This window comes from Augochlora pura, chromosome 7, assembly GCF_028453695.1.
Source record: "Augochlora pura isolate Apur16 chromosome 7, APUR_v2.2.1, whole genome shotgun sequence".
Lineage (NCBI taxonomy): Eukaryota > Metazoa > Arthropoda > Insecta > Hymenoptera > Halictidae > Augochlora > Augochlora pura.
Window position 1 is genome coordinate 13,830,316 of NC_135778.1, and position 13,476 is coordinate 13,843,791.

The window sequence follows — 13,476 nt, forward strand, 5'->3', positions numbered from 1 at the left end:
ACCGGTCGTAATTCATGCTGCCGGTCGGCGCTTATGAGTGCCCCCCGCGGCTTTTATGCGCGCGGCGTTTGAACAATGAAAACGGCCCCACTGAAATATTGTAATGGTGGACCGTGATGCATCGGCGCGGTGCCCTCTGTTCTCACGCGTAGCAGGATCTTCGATTTTCGCGTGACTTACCGGAAGTATCGGCTATCCCCGCGATATTGCGGCCGCTCGACGATCGATCATCAACCCTCACGGATCGTGTATTCGACTCTGCTCTCCAGTTTCGTTGCGGGACTTACTTGCATTTTACAGAATTTTCTTCCATCGATGCGTCGAATTTGCATCTTTTAGTACGAAAAAAAGGAATCTTGACATTTTTTTAACACGCTCGAGAAAATTTGCGTTTTTAACCCCTTGCCTTACGATTTAATTTTTAATTGTGCGTGCCAAAAGCGACACCAAGGTCGGTTACGCGTAGGGACATAAACAACTTGACTGAGCGTTCGAAATTGTACAAATCGCAAACGTCTTATGATTTGTATATACACGTGCATGGTATAATTAAGTTTGCAAGATGTTTGATAAATAATTACGATTAGTTGATTATTGAACAAAAAAAAGGTTTATTGTTGAAAAAATTGCATAATACATTAATTATAACGTCTTCATTTTAATACAAAAATTTAATAATCTTCGATAGTATGGTATTTCTCAAAACACGTTGGTACATGTAATGCAACTTTGCACTTTTTGCATTCCCATGTAGTCTCGCTGCGTTTTTTATGCTTTCTGCAAACTATGCAGCTTCTTGCTGGGTTTAATTTTGCCGGCGTTGGATCTATATGCTTAGGAAAATGACTCCAATGCTGAGCGTGTAATCTTTGTGGTAAATCTCCATTTGACAACCGTCCTTTACGATTATATTCCGGTAATGGTGTATTTTTCAGTAATAGTTCGGCTATTTCAACCCTATATTCTGCGTATCTCTGTCTGTTTCCAATATTTATTTTGTTATACAAAATATAAGAATTAAATAAAGCCATGTCAAAAAGGTAGAAGAAAATTTTGCGATACCCCTTCATACATTTCCTCATCACAGGGAAGCAAGCTAACATTTGATCTTGTCGATCAACTCCTATCATTCCTTTATTGTATTCGACGACACATTTTGGTTTCCAAATAGGATCGCGGTGATTTTTGTTTTGCTCAATCATAGCTACTGTTGTGTGCTTTGTAGAAAGAAAAAAAACGTCTCTTTTGTCTTTCCACTTTATTGCCAGTACTCCATTGCAGCTTCTCATTTCATATTCCCCTTTTTTTAATTTTGTTTTCAATAAATCTTTCGGCATATTTCTTCTGTTTGCGCGCACTGTTCCAATAACATTAGTTCTACTATTGACTAGAGTAACAAAAAGATTTGGTGAAGAATACCAATTGTCTAAATATAAAGTGTGTCCTTTGTGTAATATTGGTTTTGCTAGTTCTTTGACCACAGTTTCAGATGCATTATTTGCAATATCTATTTTGTCACTGCCAGTGTATATTTTAAAATTATAACAGTAACCTGTACTTGACTCACATAATTTATACATTTTTATACCGAATCTTGCTCTTTTTGACGGATTGTATTGTTTATAGGATAAGCGTCCTTTAAATTTGATTAGTGATTCGTCAATTGCAATGTCCTCTTCCATTGTATATATTTCTCTAAATTTTTGATTAAAAAAATCTATCACGGGTTTTATTTTGTTTAATTTATCACTTTTGTTGCTCGTATTATTATTTGCAAAATGCAAAAATCTACTTATTTGCAAAAATCTTTTATACGGCATCGTTTGTCTAAATATCGGAGTTTCAATAACGGCCCTTTTAGACCAATACATTTGAATTGCAGGCTTTTTTACTTCAGCCATAATTATACATAGCGCAATATATATTTTTATTTCATCGCAGTCAACAGGAGACCAAGTTTCATCAATTTTTCGTCTTTTATATTCATTGTTTATTGCTTGTTCCGCGTATCGATTTGTCTCCGTCACGATATTTTCCCAAAATATACTATTAAATATTATATTAAAAACATCTATTTCTTTTTTGCTCGTACCCAAATGATCTAACGTTGCCTCTTTTATTCCTGGAATCTCCATATATTTCCAGATTTTTGGTTCGTTATCTGTTCGTTTCCAAATCCATAATTTAGATTGTTGATAGTAATCTTCATCATCGGTTTCTTCGTCAATTACCAGTCGCTTACCAATTTTTCGTACGATACGTACAATGTCACTACCACTGTCACTACTACTATCTAAACAGGTCGTGAAATCATTGGTGGCAATGTTATCACTGTCCTCAATGCGAATTTTTCTTTTCGAACACATTTTGATGGGTGCTTTTATATCTCTTAAGATATTTGTCGAATGCGGTAAGTGACTGATTGTCGTGCCTCTACAATATTTTTACATTTGCTTACATTTGGCACGGTCGCCCCACCACGTCTCTGAGACGTCTTGTTTATGTTTGGGCCGGTAGACTTACCACGTCTCTGAGACGTCTTGTTTATGTTTGGGCCGGTAGACTTACCACGTCTTTGAGACGTTTTGTTTATGTTTGGCCCCGAAAAACTATCACGTCTCTCATACGTCATTGTAAGCTAAGGGGTTAATAGCTAGTGCCAAACGAATTGTAATCTTTCAATTATAATCTTTTGTACTGTCACCAAACTGTAATTATTGTTCTATGGTTGCAAAAGTTAAAAACGAATTAATCTAAAACGCTGAGATTAAATTGTATTACGATGTCCTCTCGTTATTTGAAGCGCCCCGATCTTTTGGTCATCCGTTCCTACGATTTCAAGTAGAAATTAAAGTTCATAAAATTGCTACGTTGAACTAGTGCCTCTTTCTTCAGTTCAAAAATGTTTTAGACGAAAACGAACGTTGCGCGCAGAACCATCCTCCTTACGAGAGCGAAACAGATTTCAACATTAAGTAACACTCTCGAGGCTCACGTAATCGCTCGTCAGCATTCAATTAACCGAAACCGTGCTATAAATTGTACGCATTTATAGCATTCGTAATGAAAACAATTTTATTGAAGCAATCCAAGAAATTCATTTACGAGCGCCATTAGCGGTGCTCTCGAATGCCGCCGATACCAAATGGACATGCAATTGAAAAACCAGTTTTCTCACGAATTCCGAACAGCCGGCGACCCCTAAAACCCGCGACACGGTGCCCAAAAGCGGGGTGCCCGAGCGGCGGACCGGCCCGGGAGAGCCTTGCTTTCTCGGAGAGCGTGCCCGGCCGATAATTAACCGGACGAACAATATATTAACGCATTGCGTAATTGCTTAATCATCCCGGTTCGATTTCTTCTTCTTCTTCTTCTTCTTCCGCGGCGCGGCGTCGAGTGTCAGTGCGTCGTAGATCGGTGGTGCGCGCAGCATTGCGCAACGCGCAATTTCGCGCGTTCGACGCATTTCTCTCGTGCCGGTCGCGCGGCGATTTCTTTCCTCGCGGAGCGGATCGAGAGCCATCCCGATTATGCAAAAACAATTATCTTCGGTCACGTATAAGGAGCGCAATTATTAAGCCGGTTAAACGGCAGCTGGCGCGGCGAGGCGGGGCGCGGAGCGGAGCGGACCGTTCTTGCGAAAGCGGCGTAAAACATCGCGCGGGTTCTCTCTGTTGCTCAAGATCGCCGCGCCGCCGACTTCTCGTTCCATCCCGATTTTTTTCGCGACCGGTTTTCCTGCCGCGATAAAAAATAGGGCCGCTGGAATGACGCTCGTGACACCGTTCTTTGCGTCGCTTTCGAGGGAACAGGTGACGGCCTCCGAACCAGAGAAAAGAAACCCGGCAGTGCCGCATTGTCTTCGTGCCGGCGATCATTGTCTCCTTCTTCTTCTTCTTCTGCTTCTTCTTCTTTTACTTCTTCTTCTTCTACTTCTTCTTCTACTTCTTCTTCTTCTTCTTCGTCTTGTCAGTCGGCATTTACATTGTTGCATTTTGGACTCGACGGATCTGTCCGACGGTAATGGGATTATTAATGTTTTGAGTGTCACTTCTCACGTCTTTGAGATAGGATTATTTATCTGAGATGAATTTTTAGGACAGCACATTCGGTGCAACGCGGTTGGGATCTACAAATTGCGGGAAGATTGACGTGACACTTATTATAACAGCCGGAAATTATGAAGCGATAAATGTGAATATTCTTCTGTGCAGCTACCTTTCAGTTTCAAGACTGCTTATATATGCTCTTGAAAAAGATTTGAATACTTTCTTCTTGTGAAATATTTAAAAAACGACAAATAATCATGCATATGATGCTAATCGCAAGGAAAAACTTCCTTTAGGATCCATGATTTTTGAAACACATATTTAAAAAATCTTGGGTTCTAAACAAAGTGTTTTATATTGTATTTCAATACTTTTTGTAATATCAGCTGTCTTTTGAGATGTTTCATGAGAACGAAAATATATGTAGGAAAGGAATGCTTGTATTAGATATAAAGTACACTACTTGATAAATTATTCTTATCGTACACCTGTGGATGCTGAGTTTGTAATCAAAGTGATAAGGGATTTTTAGAGATTCTACTGAAAAAAATCCTAGAATTCTTGGAGATTCAAATTGTTACAATTACGCCATGTAAAAATTAGAACTGTCTGGAGGAAAAATATCAGACATCTGGAAAATAATGCAATCGTAGTTTCATTAACGAAAAAGAAAATTTCTTATTCTAACAAAATTTTCAATAACACTTCTAACAAAGCTTGTAACAAAATTAATAACGAAATTTCCAACAAAATGCCTAACAAAATTCCTAACAAAGTTTCTAAAAATATTTGAAGATTTTGAAAATCAGTCGTATAAATTACAGTCGTGTTCCACTTAATTAGAACAATGCTCGCCACTAGAAATAATTCCAAAAACTAGATTCTGCTTTGCCTATAGTTCTTATTATTCTGTCTCCCACTCTTTCGATCTTTCCCTCTCTTCCTCTCTATTTGCTTCTTGCTGAACATCCAGTTTTAGCTGGGATCGTCTGCTCCATGTAGTCTTCTATCTGTCTCGCTTCCGGAGACACGTCTGGTGGCTGAATTTTGTCTTCGGCGTTAATGTTCATTTGTAGTCCACGGGGTCCAGATTCCTCCCAAACAACATTCGACGGATTGTAGTGTGCTGGAGTGGGATTTCTAAAGAATAAAAGAGAATTTTAGTTGCTCCTTCTGAGTTACAAATTTCTAATACAAGTTGAAAACTGTGGCAAATCTAGGCGACAATTGCTTAAATTTCAACGCTGGAAATAAGCGAAACAGCGATCTTACAGTATTCATTACTTATTTAACCCTTTGTACTCGAGTGGCGACTCAACGGCGCCATTAAAATTGTTGTGGCACGTTCTAAAATTATTTTTATAGACATCGCCGAAGATTGGATTAAAAAAATTGTTTAATTGTTATATAAAATGGAAATACTAGAAGCCAGAGAAATTATTTTCGATTTCCAGTTGAGATGGCTTCGAGTGCAAAGGGTTAATCACATTCTTTAAGACATAAAATACATTTTGTTAAAAGAATTACACTATCTCTTTATAATAGTATTAAATAATGTAATAAATGAATAATAAATTCTGATCTTCTCTTATTCCCATCATCAAATTTCATGCTTGGAACTCCGGGAATAAAATGATATTCTCCTGATATTGACATTATGTTAACATTAGTCCTTAAACAGTTATCTTCCTTACTAAAATCTAATGGCAATGTGTACACCATAAACCTACCCGCACTTCGCGAAGTTAGCCCACATTGCGGACACCTTTCTCCTGAACAGGTTGACAGGATCATTGGGATCGGTAGGTTCGGGAATCATTTGGTTGTGGAACACGTACTGGAGATCGTCAGCATGAGCAGTTCCTGTAACAAAAATCATTTCCCGTTGCAATCATCTTTGTCATATAGCCGGTTGGAAGCGTTTAAACGTACCGTTCAAGTTATTTCCACCTTGTCTATGCCACGCGTATGGAGAATCGTAGGTGAACACGTAAGAATAGATCGGTATGCTGCTGTCTTGCTGCTTGATTATCTTTCGAGTGAGATCCGTGGGTGCTGTGTAGTAGTAGTTAGTCAAAAACTGTGAAATAGAGGAAAAGTTGCTGATAAATATTAATAATTTATAAACGTGAACTGCTGAAAATCGGTTCTAAATCTAAGAAATTTTATTAACAAAACTGAATGTAGACAATTCAAATTTATGATGGTAAATGAAAATTTTCACTCCTTTCGATTCTAATTTCCTAAACAATTTCTTCGAACGCGTGACAATAAAAATGAATTTTGAAAAGAATTTAATTGCAATTTAATTCCTAGTTCTTGCACTCGATCTAGGAAATCGTTATTTTGCACAAAAATCTGCAGACTAGTTATAAGTATTAAAAGAAAAATTTCAAAATCACTTACCACATCGTAGCTGCCTTTCGCGAATCTGTCGAACACGTCCTTGCCGATGTCTAACAGTCCGTCGAATTCCGTCCACGTGTCGTTCGCGCCGGTGTATCCAGCTGCAGCATGCGAATTCGATAGAGTATGCAACGGTTGTTTTCCCGCGTATATTTGATGATCGACACATTGCAAAAGAAGGATTACTCACGTCTGGTGAAGCCGAGTGCTTCTTCCCTGGTCTGACCCATCATAATGGGCACTTTATTGAATCGCCCGGTCTTGTACAGTGAGAAGGGGCAGTCAGTGATGACAGCTCCTGGACGGTTCAACTCCAATGACGGCCTGAACGGTATAGTGAGCTGGAATTTCCAAGACAGATTTACGAACTCGGCTCTCATTCAACCGGAGACTCGATCGTCTTCGTTCTTACGAAAATGTAACTTTGTTCGACGTTGATTAACCAGTTGGTGTGTTACAAGATCAGTGTGTTTGACGAATATATCCGTCATGGAGATGTGACAGAATTTTGTGTCGCGACGATTATATCCGTCATGCGTAAAATTTTGTTACAATTTCATATTTAACCCTTTGCACTTGAGTGGTGATTCTGAGGCGCCACTAAAATTGTACTATTATATCGCAAAATAATCTTTATGACAACAAAGTCTAGATTTAGCAAATTGTTGAGCAATGAAAATGTTGGTATGAATCACAAGAATACATTTTGTATGCATAAAAGTGCACTTTGTTATATAGAATGGAAATACTATAAGCCAGTAAAATTATTTCAGATTTATAGTTAAAATAGCTTCGAGTGTAAAGGGTTAAATTGTAATTGCAGCGAAAATTAAATTATATTCGTAAATTTTAATATATGTAAAATCTTTAGGGGTCAAGACGAAATGAAACAAACAAATGAAAATTATAAATAATTTGAGCTGGATACATAACTTCCTTTGTCATCGCTTGATTATCGCGACACACACTGGTGGGCGCTTGGCAAAGAGATGGCCAAGGTAAACCCGTTAAATTAGTTGGAATGATCATAGTACCGTTTGTGTAACTCCGTCCATATATTGACTGCCGTTTACGATATCCTTGGCAGGTGCAGTCTTGTAAAATTGCCACAACGCGTCCGAGTCCTGTGCATCGCTACCAAGATACTTAGCCAGCTTTTTCGCTTCGTTCATAGCCTGGTCGGCTGTGTGGAACGCCCATGGCGATATGGACGAACCACTCATGGCGATTGCCCTTACGAATAATCCTGATTCAAAAGGAAATGGCAACTTTAGGAAGTAAGATCAACGTGGAGTCTCTGTGTCTTCAATTTTATAGGTTTTTGGAATTCCTTTGTTAACCCCTTGCACTACGATTATCTTCAAGTTGCGTTGATCAGAACTTATCCTTAATATTTTTAATAAAAGCACCAGACAATTTTTCTTCCTTTTATTGTCTTTATGTGCTTTTCTTTTTAAGCTTTGATAACAGAAGAAGTTATTTTTATTTCGATGTGGAAGAAATTAATAATATTAATCTGTATCGCGAGTAGTCTGACTCGTTATAATAGTGCAAGGAGTTAAGGGATGACTTAATTGTGTAGACGTTGCTGTACCTTTAGTCAACGGCGACAGTACTAGGAAATGAATTACCGCGCTGCCGGCGCTCTCGCCGAAAATCGTCACTCGCCTGGGATCGCCACCAAACTTCGCGATATTCTGCTGCACCCATTTCAGGGCTAGAACTTGATCCTTCAATCCAGCGTTTCCTAAAGCCTCGCTTCGGGACAGCGACAGGAATCCTAAAATATAAATAATTATTCCATTATTATTATTGTTATTATATACGAATAATATAACCAGTAGTCATATCAGAGACGAAAGTAGACTACTCAAGAGACGGTAAAAGAAAAGGACACAACTTTAATAAATATCGCTAATGTAACATTTATCCAAGGCTAGCTAAATAAGAGATTAAAAGTAGAATATTAAAATGTTAAATAAAATATCTCAGATCTGGTAATTACCAAGGGCGCCGAGTCGGTAATTAAACGTAACCACCACTATGTCCTGATCCAACAGCATATCTGGACCATAGTAACTGGTCAGAGATGATCCTGCATTGTAGGATCCACCGTAGATCCAAACCATTACTGCTTTCTTGTGCATGGGCCCTTTGGACATAGTCTGGTTCATAAGAAGTACAAATTTTTTAAAATCGTTTCTCAAAAAATGTTGCAAAAAGTGAAGTATTTCAGAGGTATTCATGAACTTCGAGACTGTATAAAATTAGTTTTTAAAATTTTTTAATTTTACTTACGAGAGGAGTGAATACGTTGATGTACAAGCAGTCTTCATCCCCCACGTATCTGTTGTTAGTAGTTTCGTCTATTTGTGGACACGCAGAAGCGTCTTTCGTAGCATTCAGAGTTTGTTGCCAAGGCTCTGCCGGCACCGGTGGCTGCAGTCACAATGGACAATTAATAATAGTGGCGACGGTGTCAATCCCTTGGCTACCGTTTTATCAGATAATTCCAATTCAAATACGTATGGTCACGGTTGTACCCTATGACTCAGCACTACCTTCGCAGGTTTTCACGAATAAAGCGTGCGAAACCAAGGTTTCTACGTAGAAAATGTATATTTGTCCAAGTTGCATTTAAAATTAAAAATTGTATTTCATTAAGATCAGAAACTTCATCTTATTGAAATAAACACGTGGATTGCATGGATAAATCGCACAATAATAATAATAATATATCATATAATAATCGAGCAAAAGAAGAGAGAAATGCACAATATCTGAAGAAAGTTCTCAATGCAGAATGTAGTGGACGTACAAGGGTGTAATTTTAAAGACTACACGATGGAAATTATATTCTAGAATTCGAGTAAACACCATGACGGAACTGTACCTGATATCTGAGATCCCCAAGAGGTGGTTTCGCATAAGGGATTCCTCTGAACGACTGATATGGTTTCTTCAGCAAGACCGTCTCTTTTATCTCTCCTTGCACAGGTCCTGAATTCGTCTGAACCACAGGCTTTTGTTGTCCAAAACATTCCGACGACAGCAGCAGAATTGACAATGCGAAGAAATACTTCATCTTGTTAACATTCGTTCCTCACACCTACAATAATAACAGTTACAAAAATACTTATTATTCATCTGCACTGTGACGAACAGGGTTGACAATAGCATCCTTTTGCACTATTTAAACCACTGAACTATAAACCACTGAATTTTGTAACAATTAATTTTATTAAAAGAAGAAACTAAAAATTAGTTGCCTATGAGTAACCTAATAGCAACAATTCGAATATGAATTCTGTGCAATTATTTAAAGAAAGGTAAACTAGACTCGTGGTACCTATACTGTCACCATGGACGAAAAATCAGCGAATACTCTGCACTGCCAAAGGACAACTGTCATCCGCGAGAGGACCAGTTGTACAGCACTCGTCGCGCGAACTCACCGATATATATCGTGGTACGACGATCGCGGATAGCGACAAAGCGAACCTCGACTGGAGTCACTCCAACAGCCGTGAGTCATGCATCACAGCGCGAGCAATGTGGGCAACTTGGGAAAATCCTATACCGCATATAGGCGAGCGCCCGATAACCTCGATGACGAAAGTGTATCCGAGAAAAGCAACGAAAATCGCTATCTCGCTTTATTTTCCTGGTTCGCCCTCATTTACATTCCGACGACAGCTTCTTTATCGTATGTTCGGACAATACACGACTCTCTCATAAATTAACTAAACGCTGCGCGCCGTGCAATTTCTGCTGATTAGTTAATTATTTAATACTAACCGTAGCAAGCGATAAAAGTGACTGACACGTGTCAACATATAAAAGTTACATTTCGATTACTGTTGAGATTTTGTTGTAGTTTTTACCACGTGACCGAATGAAGAAATTTATTGAATGATTTCCGGTGAAAGTATGTTTACAATTTCAATAATTCTAGAACGAAAATTGCCAAACCGGTTATTTGACCGCGACGGTGCGATTAGTATTCAGTATTAGACGTATCAATTGATATTGAAAGTTTTGTATATTGGTTTTCAATGTATATTTTGGTAATTGGCGATTTTTTTTTTAAAATGTTGACCGAGAAGGGTTCAATTATTAGATCTATAAACATGAAAAATTTGTGAAATAGTTTGTACGAACATAATTACAGATATCTATTCTAAACAAAATGTGTATAATTGGACGCTACAAATAAATTGGTGAACAAATCCAGCGTTAAACTGTTTGCTGACTGCAAGTGATTTTCAGTGGGATATTAAAAATTTGGAGAGTCTTTGTTCCACAGACGCTCAAAAATATAAATGTTGGTCATATCTATATTATGAAGAAATCTGTTCTAAACATCAACATTTTTGTCAAATAAGGAAATAATGACAAGAATAAAAAATAATAGTACGTAAAAAATAATAACAAGTGAAAAGTACTAAAAGAATCATTTTTCGTTAATAACGAAGTTTAATGAGCGAGTCGCCGAGGGCGTCTGTCACGAGATGTCTCATAGTTGACAGTAAATGGGTTAAGTGCTGCATTTTCTCCGATAAGAAACGGATCGACAAACATTCGTATATCCAACAAATATCTCTTGCAGTCGCATAGATAAATATTAACCATATCGTAATCTCAAAGTCACGCAAACATTGCTAACCTTGCGAAAACACTAACTATGTTTGTGAATTAGTGGAACTGTAATCCATTTTCCTGTTGTGATAAAAAACGCAAGGTTTCGTTGCATTTTATTGAGAACCAGTTATGTGTGTCTAAAGTTACACTATGAGGAAAACGAGCCGACAATTATTACGCTTCCATTGCTAAATATTCCGATTGTGTAATACCAAGGACAAAGCCGGCAGACTTTTCCGTGTTACTGATTCCTCTAAGTACACATCGTAATTTTTAATTAGCTTCACCGTGACATTCTTTAATTAATTTTATTGTATTCGTTAATACGACTTGTGATAATATTAATGCTTGCAGTTCATAGAAATCGATGTCAGTGACAAATTGATTACTTGCAAGAGTATCGACGAATTGAATATTCCTTTTGTTATAAATACATGAATGTCTGGAATCTAATCTGCAGCGTCATTTAATTAGTTTTATGAATACCATTAGACCAGTTGATTTATCTCTTCTCATTTACATAGGTTGGCGCGCGGCGCGCGATATTTGTTTAAAACGTTGCGGTTATCGTCCGCGAGAAGAATGTTCTGACAGACCGCAGAAGTTATAAATTTATGGCTGATAAGTATGTTAAAGAAGTTAATGGAATACAGCACCCCGTAGAATTTTAAACAGCCTTCCATTATTCTGCGTCTCTCCGGACGATTAACATGAAAAACGGCAGTGCGGGGAACGATTCAAAAATCAGAAGAATATTAGCATGCTGGTTAACTGCTTCGCGTCGGCGAAATAAAAACTGTGGTCGGCGGGATGGCGTTAGGTGAACGATAAAGTACGTAAGGTTGTGCCGCGTAATCAGTAGAAAGCTACTGGCAGAGGCACTACCTTTCCACGGTTCCAGTGACACAGGTTTACGACTGGCGGCCATAAAACGGGAAATCGATTATCACCGGCAAACACACCCATGAATCGGTCGTTAATTCCGATATTTCGATATTACGGCGCATTGTGCATCTATTATCTTGTTCTTTTCTTTTTGCCTCGGCTGTGATCGTTATCGGCTCGGGGCTAGCGATTCGTTAAATTAACCGTGAATTATCGCGCTAATGCCTACCGTTTTCTTAGGCGATCAAGAATCTGAGATTATGGTTCGAATGATTCCAATCATGCATGTAATTTAAAGATCGAACGCACGGTGGTTAGCCGTTTTTTAATGTTTCACTTACACGGTCTAACTGGACAGATTGTTCTCCTTCATTCTGACTCGTCGTTCATATATTACACTAACGTTTTAGACGTGAGTCGTTCCACTACTCCATTGTGTTCATACTTGTTTTAATTAATATTTTACCTCGAATAAAAATATACAATTTCTCTCGAGCAAATAATTTTTTAAGAGACGATTTCAATGTCAATGACGATTTCAGTGTCAACGTAGATAAACAATGTCTAGACGACGGCGATTATACTCGCCATTAAACTGTTATTTAATTGAAATTTTCTCGCAAAAAATTACAGCAGAAAAAGTCAATTATAATAAGCGAAATATGTAAAAATTGCTATACATTATTTTACATACGATATTGGCATACTTTTTGCGATGCACTCTACAGAACGATCGACAAATTCGAGATGAATTAAAATTTTGTACGACTAGTTTGTTTTACCACTTAGCCGCGTCAATATATTTAGAAGATAAATTTTGTTACGCGTTTTATCGATTATACTGAGTGTAGTCTTTTCGATAATTGTTCTAAAATTATCCTAAAGCGTGCGAAATTTATGAATATGTAATCATAAGCATTTTTACATAAATCGTAGAAGAAGTAGAAAATTGGCATTTCCCTATGACGTGTATATACGTCGTACACAGTTAACAGGTTAAAAGTGGCTTACTTATTCGTTCCACTATTTTATTTACATTTCGCTATAGGAGGCTTGGTTTGGCTCGGTATGAAACTGGGTCCGGGTCGAGCGTCCTCGGTAACGCTGTTTACATCTTGTTAGTTAGATTCCAGGGAGAGCCAAGGTTCCCGGAGCTGAATCGTTAAGCGCAGGCCAACCTATTCGGCCTGGCCGGTGTCCCCGCGACGCGACGGATCGATGAATAATGAAACTGCTTTCAACATGCTGATGATCGCTTGAGAGATCGCCACCCTGTTTTTGCCCACAGAGTCCACCGCAGGACGATCCAAGTAATAACAAATGGCACGCAACCAAGAGCTGATGCATCGCTTCGGGTGCAAGCCTCCGACTGCTTCGGGTATAGATCATTGGCTTGTACGATCTCCTCTTTCGCTGCGCCAGGTGTCTTCCGACGGCTTTCTTCTACCTGCGATCGTGTCGGGCACGACTTCAACCCCCCACGATCGACAACCGA

The 13,476-nt window shown here is 38.5% G+C and overlaps 2 protein-coding genes across 6 annotated transcripts in view; one reads left to right on the forward strand and one right to left on the reverse strand.

Annotated features, from left to right (window-relative positions):
* The window catches only part of LOC144473601 (uncharacterized), a 505,151-nt gene that overhangs the window by 252,827 nt on the left and 238,848 nt on the right, over positions 1-13,476 (forward strand). The gene's annotated exons all lie outside the window — the stretch shown is intronic.
* Positions 4,703-9,943, reverse strand: LOC144472943 (juvenile hormone esterase-like). The gene is made up of 11 exons (XM_078186412.1): positions 9,805-9,943; positions 9,349-9,564; positions 8,754-8,894; positions 8,461-8,620; positions 8,050-8,235; positions 7,490-7,701; positions 6,646-6,796; positions 6,456-6,556; positions 5,982-6,129; positions 5,780-5,912; positions 4,703-5,189 (listed from the first exon to the last, which is right to left on the reverse strand). Exons 2-11 carry the CDS (start codon positions 9,538-9,540, stop codon positions 4,997-4,999), a joined length of 1,617 nt encoding a protein of 538 aa, XP_078042538.1. The 5' UTR covers positions 9,541-9,564; positions 9,805-9,943; the 3' UTR covers positions 4,703-4,996.

Coding starts and splice junctions, on each gene's coding strand:
- LOC144472943 (XM_078186412.1), bottom strand. CDS start 9,540: ATGAAGTATTTCTTCGCATTGTCAATTCTGCTGCTGTCGTCGGAATGT. Junction 8,236..8,460: donor TTACCGACTCGGCGCCCTTG/GTAATTACCAGA, acceptor TTTATATTTTAG/GATTCCTGTCGCTGTCCCGA. Junction 6,130..6,455: donor CGAAAGGCAGCTACGATGTG/GTAAGTGATTTT, acceptor TCTATTTCACAG/TTTTTGACTAACTACTACTA.